Genomic DNA, 9483 nt, shown 5'->3' on the forward strand with positions numbered 1-9483 from the left:
ATTTAAATAGTAGTCCTTTTTATTATTATTATTACCAAAATAGATGATTTCACATTTATTAACACTGTACTCCATCTGCCAGACCTTTGCCAACTCACTTAAACTATGTCCCTCTGCAAAATTTCACAATCCTCTGCACACGTTGTTCTACCACTCAGCTTCGTGTCATCTGCAAACTTTGACACACTACACATGGTCCCCATCTCCAAATCATCTATGTAAATTGTGAATAATTGCGGTCCCAACACTGATCCCTGAGGCACACCAACAGTCACTAATCGCCAACCAGAAAAGCACTCATTTATCCCCACTTTTTGCTTCCTGTAAGTCAACCAATCCTCTATCCATGATAATGCATTGCATGTAACACCATGCATCTTTACCTTATGCTGCAGCCTTTTGTGCTCATTTATTACTTCTGCTGTACCTTTTGCCTGAGTGAGTAGCTTACCTCCTTGTTCCTTATGTGCCCCATTCTATCCTTCACTAATCTTTTAATTTTAATATATTTGAAGAATATTTAACCATTTGTTTTCGTGCAGCCTGCCATCCATTCCTCCTGCTTACTCTCAGTCTTCCTTCTTCCAGCCTTTGCCCCTCTGCTGCATATGAGATATGCTTCCTGATTTCTATTGCAGTATTGTTCCAGAATGCATCGTATGCCTTGTTTTTCTTCCTTATTTCCTCATTACTATCCTCTTTCGTTCTGGTGACTGATCACCCACTCTGTACTCCTCCTGTGCCATTGTGAACAACTAGACTACTTTTTTTGCCATGACCAAAACTTGCTGTTTTAAAGCTCACATGCTTTACAATCTGCCACACCAGGCAAAAATGAGGACTGCAGATGCTGGAGATCAGAGTCAAGATTAGAGTGGTGCTGGAAAAGCACAGCAGGTCAGGCAGCATCCGAGAAGCAGGAAGATCGACGTTTCGGGCAAAAGCTTTTGATTTCCCTGCTCCTCGGATGCTGCCTGACCTGCTGTGTTTTTCCAGCACCAACCTAATCTTGAATCTGGTACACCACCAGATCTTATAGCTAAATATACAACAAGTAAGATTCTCTTGTATGCTGCTAGCCTATATAACTTAGGATGAAGGACAGCCATTGTCCAGCCTGTTAGATCTACTCCAGATTATTGTGTTTGCGGCACGGCCAGGTCAACATTAATTTTGTTATTTTGAGTTCTCATACTTAAAAGCAATATAAATCATGTGATCTGCACTATCTGGTCAATTCATTTCTCCCCACCTAAGGATATTTTTGACCTTTGCTGTGCTTTTTTAAAAAAATGAAAGTGCTTAGGCTCATTTCAGAAACAAGTTAGATAACATAAGCATTCAAATATTGTATTATCCAATCCAGCCTTTCCACATTTTTCTAAAGTTTCCCAGGAGATTAATGTATCAATACCATTCAACACCAGGCAATGAACTGCGATAAAATATCTTGCAGAAAAGCATGAAAACTATGATTGATAGATAATGCATGAAACTTGAAACCTCAATTATATGAAATTGGATACAAAGTAAGATTAGATTGAAAGTACGTGAGAAGTCAGTCAACATCTGTGGTGAAGGACAGCAAGTCGAATATCCTACACAAAGAGACAACAAACGCAGCTAAGGGCTCAACTCCTAATTCAACCCACGCCCACTTGCCAGCATATCTAAGAATTAAGTACGAATGTGCTTTTCTCCCAGCGGGCATCAGCTGGTCCACCTCTTATTACCAATGTCCACAGATTCTGCTTCTGATGTTTGTGTTGAGCTTTGCGAGGGCTCCAGTAAAAACCAATGACAGCACAATCAAAGTGGGAATTGGATAAAGAAATGAAGTGACAAGATGCATAAAGTGGAGACCCTCACTTGTGGCCACAATGGAGATGTTGTCAAAGGAACCATTTAATCTGTATTTGGCTTTCTGTGTCTCACATTATTTTCCCACTGGGAGAACCAACCATGTGCCAACCAACCACACCTTCTTGTGGCTATCCACTTCAACACCCCCTCCCTCTCCACTAAGGACATATCCATTTTCGGTGTCCTCCACCGCCTACACAAGGCCACTGGTAAAACGGAGTGGGAATACCTCATCTTCCACCTTGTGACCTACAACCACATGACATGAATGTTAAATTCACCACTTTCCAAATCTCCCCTCCCCCACCCCATACCAAATCTAACCCTCTGACTCAGATCCGTCCTCTTGACCTGACCTGACCTATATGTCCATCTCTGCAACTCATTGCTCCACCTTCTTATCACCATCACATCCTACCCATTTATTGCCATCCTACCCCACTTTCCCCTAGCTCCCCCAAACCCATTTATATCTCAGCCCCCATTCCCCTCCCCAGGTCTGAAGAAGGGTTATGCTCGAAACATCAACTCTTTTGCATCTCAGATGCTGCCTGACCTGCTGTGCTCTTTCCAGCGTCATGCTTTATCAACTCCAGCTAGGATGTCAAGCATCGAAACCAAACTCAGACATTCAGACTGAAGGACTGTTAACTGAAAGTTACAGTTGGATCAAATTCTGCTAGCCCAGCAGTGAATATGAGGTCCAGCAGCATTCCATCAAATCACCTAGCCCTATTATACGTGATGTTCTGTATATTCCGTATATAATCTTGAAATGAAACTCTGAATATCTTAACTTGTTTGTAATGTGCTCTGCATATGATTTCCCTAGAATCTATCAAGTTGGGCTGTACTGCAGTACCCGGATGATATCAAGTCAACTGAATCATAATTGTCTGCCTTATAAAAGAAAATGAAGCGATGCTTTGATTTGTAAAATGGGAACTTTGCATTTTATTTCCTCAGATTGGAGTAAAGACATTTTTAATTTTTTAAACATATATCACTTTGAAAGAATGGAAATCATTACCATTGGTAATACATTTATTTAAGGTTGAAACTGACTTGAGAGAATAGATTTTAATATAGAACCAATCATGTTTGTATCTTATTCTTGATATGGATCAAATTGAGATATTTTGCAACCAACAAACTAATCCCAGAAAATGAGGGAGAAAAATTATAACAGGCCAATGAAAATTGAAAAGATGGATTAAAGTTTTGTCAAAATTGAGACAAAATCTATGTACAAAACTTTAGTTTTTTTTAACCAGCTCCTGACAGATCTACTTGTTTCTAAAGTAGATAGATTTTTGCAATTTGTATGAATTACTTTCTTCTTGGGATCCTGTATCTTACTGCTATGTGGTGATGAACTTTGCTATCCATTATGTGGATTGATTTGACCTTTATTCCATAGGAGCACAGCAAAATAAGTTTGGAATAGGGCAACAACGGAAAAGTAGTCACATCAGCATTTCAAACAAAAACGTCATGAACTGGATTGAAATTGAAGGACAGAAATTACTTTTTGTTACATTTTTATATTCACTAGCCTCAGCATTCAAATGCAGTAATATAATGGGGATAGATATTTCAAAGACTTAAAGTGAAATAAAAATGTCTGTTTGTACATTTGAAGTGATATGTTAGCAGTGAATGAAGGGGCAGTTTCAAGTGGGGAGGAGCAATTCCAGTATGTGACAAGTATTCCCTCTTTTTTTATTATTATTAACAGGGAGCTCTGGAGAATGTACCAACTATTTTGAAGTGCCAGAGTCAATTAAATCTGGCAGTACCTACTCAACTCTATCCTAGGAGCAGCTGTAGCAGCAGTGAACTCTCTCTCTCAAGTGCCTGCAGTGAACATTCAAGTGGCTCCTTTACTTGGAATGAAGGAAAGACATGCAGTAAGAGGGTACAGTTTGAGTCCTATTGAATGAACTTCATTTGACAACCATGTTTCAAGAACATTAATGCAGTTGGCTGATAATAGCACTTCTTATTAAACAATTTTAAAAGTGTTAAGCCCAAAGTTCCTGGGAAGCACCTGTTGGCACAACAGCGGCAGAGTGGAACAGTTGTCTGCCCTATCCTTAGGCTGCAGCCATTGTCCCGAATCCAGGGAATGCGGTTATTTACAATGACGCATGGGTAGTATATTGCTGTAAGAGTACATCAGCGTCACTCAAGCTGAATGTCTGCTTGGTGTTACACCACTCTAACAGTGGAGAGGACTAACAACATCACAAAGAGTAGTTATCCTTCATAACCTCATGTACCTTGTTGAACAAAAGGCTTTTGAACCTCTTTGGAATCAAATGTATTTGGTTTTGATCTCCTTACTGGCATCAACTGGATGAATACCAGCTAATCCTTAGTTGCCAAGAATTCTAAGGAAACCTGAGGGTTCAAAGGGGAAAAACTTTCTAGAGAGCCAAAGAAACTCCTATATACATCACCATAATAAAGGACTTTGGATTGAAAATTAATCTACTACATGCACAAGCAGAAAAAAAAGAATCCGAAGACAATTGTGATTGTCTCAAATACTGTCCATTGTTACTCATTCTTCAGCTTTGATTAAGACAGAGGTTAAGGACCTTTATGTCAAGAACAAATGATTTAACAAATTTTTAAAAAAGGCAGCACTACAAATAAGCAGACATATAGAGAAGGCAATGGCTCAGCAGTACTATCACTGGGCTGCTAATCTAGACATCCAGGTAATGTTCTAGGGACCTGGGTTCAATTGCGTGACAGAAGTTGGAATTTGAATTCAATATTTTTTTAAAAAAATCTGGAATTAAGAGTCTCAGGTGACCACAAAACAATTGCCAGCTGTTGAGAAAAATCCATCTGGTTTGCTTATTTCCTGTCAGGAAAGAAACTGCCATCTTTACCTGGTCTAGCCTACATGTGACTCCTGACACACAGCAATGTGGTTGTCTCTTAATTGCCCTTTGGACCGTTAGGGGTGGGCACTAAATTCTGGCCTAGCCAGTGATGCCCTCATCCTGTGAATGAATAATAAAAAATAACAACTGCAACAGATTCCCATGTGTATACCCAATCTCAAATAACAAGAATGTGTGACTATGGTAGCCTGCTTCTTTCCCGAGGCTTTTGCCTGTTTACTTGTTCTTAACCATTTTCTATGAATAAAGAAATTATGACATATCCTTTTGCCATTTATCATTTTGTAAGAATCAGTTACCAAATTGTTAGAAAATTGGGATCATTCATGATGCAAATATTTATCCGAATTTGTTGATTGACTTAGTACTTTCGTTTCACTTATAGTCTTCTCTAAGCTGGGAAAAGAGACTCAGTATTGGCTCCTCACTTCCCAGCAACCTCTCCAGTCCTGCTGAAGAACTACCTCCAATTCGAGAGAAAGAAAACCACATCCTGGAAGGATTAAAGAAGCTACAAAAGAAAAAGCCTCTGTCAGAGCCATCCTCATTTGTGTCAAAATGGGCTTACAAGGATTGCATGAACTCAAATGAAGGGATTTACTCTCTTGGTCTAAAATGTCAGAATCACTACAAGAGTAAAGATCAAACACATCTTAAAGCTGTCGATAAAGACATGTGCCTAGAGCAAAGTAAAATATTTGGGTATGATTCTGACTCCCATGATGATCCAGATGATGACTGTACAGCAATCCTAACCGCCAAAATTGAGGTACCAAGTAAAGACTGCAAATCATTCCGCAACAAGCTAACGCACAGTGTTTCCGATAGTCTGTTCGGTTGGGATGGCAGTGTAAAATGTGTTTCAGAAAGGCTTACAAACACAAACTCAAGGGAAATGCCTGAAAAGTTGACTAGTTTTGTCAGTAGCTTTCAATCAAGTGAAAAACGATGTCCAAGCAACAAGTTACCTGCAAAGAAATTGCAATTCGATCTGACCAAACCACACAATAAAGATTTAACTATCCAGCTCTCTGACACTGAAGATATTGAAATGTTAGATGAAGTGCATCTGGAATGCAAGGAGGAAATAAATTCTTCTGATTTTGTAACAAGTTTATTGACTGACAAACGGTCAGCGAGTCATGCAAACTTACTCAGTTGCAAAAACACATTATTCTCATCTGCAGACAAAGATGAAGACCATTTTTCAAGTTGCTCTGACAAAAGACCAAAGACTTTGAACTTACTGAAAGAGAATTGTCAGTCCACCAAGTCTGTAAAAACGTCATCTGCTGAATGCCTTACAATAGTGTTTGATGCTGAAGATGGCCAGCCAATTAAATTTAATTCCCAGCAGATAGCAAGTGTCACTGTGTCTTCAAATGACATTTCTAGTCCAATTGCTTTAGATGGGACTCACCAGCAAACTATTTTTGCTAAAGATGCTGCACTGATGCCTCAAGGGTTGATGAGTTGTCAAGGAGGAAGTGATGCAAAGAATTATACAGTTTTAGAGTCATTGCAAGGTCATGCCAAGCAAAAACAGTTAGAAGACCCAGATGTCAACAAGACAATATTTAGTTCGAGTCTTCATACAGATTCTGTAAATTCTGACAGGCCATTGACACCGCACATTTTTCAACAGGAAAAATTATTGAAGCCAACTTTTAATGCAGACCATAAATCAAACTGTGTATCTTCTGTATCTTCCCTGCAGATATATTCTACTCAAAAGCCACGTCTAAGCAAAATACCTAGCAGAGGCAAAAGCTCACCTCAGAAAGCCCGTAAAGTAAACATTGATCTTAGCAATACATTTTCAACATCTCCTCCTCTTACTCAAGACAAGTCGCAATCATTATCAAATGCAAAACTTGCCAAACATTTAAAAATGCCAAGTATTAGTATTAATCACTGTTTAAAAGGTGGATCTGTCAATCCAAAATGTAGCCCACAACTTTCTCAGAACTCTAAAATTACATTCCACTGTGAAACAGAAGACAACCGTACCAATATGATACAAGGATCTTTGTATTCCAGAAGACAGATGACAGATCACGGAGAACATCCCACACAGGATAAACATGATCATTTGGAACACAAAGAAATCAATTCTCCATCACCTCCAACTCCACCAGGGAGATCTAGTTCGTTACTATTTAGACCAAATTGTGAACATTCGCTGAATATAATGACAAAAAAGGAAGAACCGATTCTTGTTGACACAAACATGGATACATCTGCATCTTTAAACACACAAAGGATTACAAGTTCTGTGTCAACGTGTGTTAAATTGACTAAAGAAGTACAAAGTCAGCAACCACAGAACGCCCCAGATATGGCCTACATGTGCAGTTCCCCCCAATACGAAAGAAACACATTTCAAAACTCAGTACAACAATCCCAAGAATCAAATGGAGTTGCTAAAGATTTGACAGTGGGCTCTTTTGAAAAAAGATTTCAGAAAGCAAATTGTTCAAATATTTCCACATCAGTGCACAGTCAACCTTGTCCTCAAACTGCTGGTAAAGCCATTAGAAGTTTAACATGCATTCATGCAAACCAAAAGCATCCATCTGCACAAAATACCTTCTCTGCCAAAGCAGTGCAATTATGTGAAAATGAGTTGATGCAACAATGCAAACCATCTAATGTTTTATCAACATCCTCACAGTGTCATGCCTCAGGTATAAATGAACCATCACCTCAGCCACAGCCTTCTGGTCTGTCATCTCCTTGTTCCAGTAATATTTATGATGAAAAAAACTTGAAAACTCGCATTCCTGTTGGACTGAAAGGATTTTTAAAATCTCCCCCATTACTGAGAAAAAGTTCAACTGTACCTGGGAAGCATGAGAAAGATACCATTAATATCTATTCTAAAGGAAATGCAATTCCAGTGAAATCTAGGCAGACTGATATATCAAAAAATACAAAATCTCTGGAACAAACAGCTTCATTAGTTGACTTCAAGGAAAGTGGTGACCTTCAAGATGACCTTATTGTTAAAATAGGTTTTCCTACAGACTTTGAGGATAAAATGAAACCTGACAGAAGCATAGCTGATGGGAGTGATGTTGACAGCATAGAAATTAAGGCATTTAAGAGGTCAGTTTCAGCTAATAGCAAACCAAACCTTAAACCAGCCCTGGGCATGAATGGTGCCAAAGCTCGAAGCCAGAGCTTTAGCAATCAGACTGGGGAGAAACCTTTTGTTTCAATGGTTGATGGGCCAGGAAAGGTACGAACACAGATAATTACAAACACAACAGAAAGAGGCAATTCACTGACAAGGCAGAACTCTACTGGTGCAACAGAAGCAATGCAAACAAAACCTGCCAATAGTTCATCAGCTACTCAAAGTCCTTCACATTCTCCAAGAATAGGGGATTTTTCCTATTCACGCCAAATGTCCTATGGAAGTGTAAGCAGCTCAAGCAGCCATCACAGCAGTCCTAGCAAGTTACCCTGTAGAACTCCACCAAAGGGAGATGGCCATCTTAGTTCTTTTAAGTGTGATGGCAACCAGTCACCACCTCAGAAAGAAGTCCGAAGTCTAGCTCTAACTGATAAATCCAGTGAGAAAAAATCAAAACAAACGCCTCAGAAAGGGAAAAATATACTACAGACAGGATATGAGTATCAGTCTTCATCACATTACTCTCCATTGGAAAATCTGAGCAAATTGCAAAGTCCCGCCAAAGTGAATATGGTAAAAAATGTCAAGAAACAAGAGAACCTTTCAAAAAGGCCTGAGACTTCAGACAAAGTATCCATTTCTACTTCCGCTTCTGGAACTCAATGTAGCATTGAAGCAAAAGTCATGTTGGGAATTCAACAAAATATGCAGAAGGTGCAAGGACAGGACAAGTTTCAGGTATCAGAGATAAAACAAAGGACTGGACCTTCAATAGCCAAATGGTTTGGGTTTCGAAAAAGCAAGTTACCAGCTCCGAATAACAAAAAGTCTGATACTTCAAAATCCAAAGATGAAAAGAAAGAAACCAAAAATGAAATCAAGCAAACAAAATTTGACAAAAGGAAAGACAAAAGAAAAAGTGAAAAAGCCTGTGAGGATAATGAAGTTATGATAAAAGATACCTACTTTAGTAAAAAATTAGATGGTGCTTCTCCAAGCAAATGTTGTGAGATCTCACTGCACGAAACACATAACAGTAGAAAAAGTAGCCTTGCATCAAAACACCATGGCCATAAGGATCATGATTCAACAAATGACCAGTTCATGAAGGAACTTCTACACAGGTAACAATCTTAATTATTTCATCTTAAGTATTGTTTCACGAGATTTGATACTTCAATTTGTCATGATAATATTGCACAATATAATGTTATTTATCAGCAGACATCCTTTATTCCAACTCTCTGTTCTTATAAAATAAAAAGCAAAAGAACTGCGGATGCTGTAAAATCAAAGACAATAATAGAAATTGCTGGGAAAACTCAGCAGATCTGGCAGCAAGGATTCTGGATTAGTGGTGCTGGAAGAGCACAGCAGTTCAGGCAGCACCCAAGGAACTTCGAAATCGACGTTTCGGGCAAAAGCCCTTCATCAGGAATAAAGGCAGTGAGCCTGAGCGTGGAGAGATAAGCTAGAGGAGGGTGGGGGTGGGGAGAAAGTGGCATAGAGTACAATGGGTGAGTGGGGGAGGGGATGAAGGTGATAGGTCAGGGAGGAGAGGGT

The 9483-nt window shown here is 39.2% G+C and overlaps 1 protein-coding gene across 10 annotated transcripts in view; it reads left to right on the forward strand.

Moving 5' to 3' along the window:
- Positions 1-9483, forward strand: part of nckap5l (NCK-associated protein 5-like) — a 657886-nt gene that overhangs the window by 559051 nt on the left and 89352 nt on the right. For 9 of the 10 annotated variants that reach the window (XM_043694066.1, XM_043694059.1, XM_043694057.1 and 6 more), the window contains 2 exons: positions 3602-3781; positions 5167-9044. In XM_043694066.1, coding sequence (XP_043550001.1) covers positions 3602-3781; positions 5167-9044 — 4058 coding nt within the window. Of the gene's footprint in view, positions 1-3601; positions 3782-5166; positions 9045-9483 lie in introns of those variants that run through there. The other variant, XM_043694067.1, reaches the window with a different exon arrangement.

The sequence above is a fragment of the Chiloscyllium plagiosum genome, chromosome 7, assembly GCF_004010195.1.
Source record: "Chiloscyllium plagiosum isolate BGI_BamShark_2017 chromosome 7, ASM401019v2, whole genome shotgun sequence".
NCBI lineage: Eukaryota > Metazoa > Chordata > Chondrichthyes > Orectolobiformes > Hemiscylliidae > Chiloscyllium > Chiloscyllium plagiosum.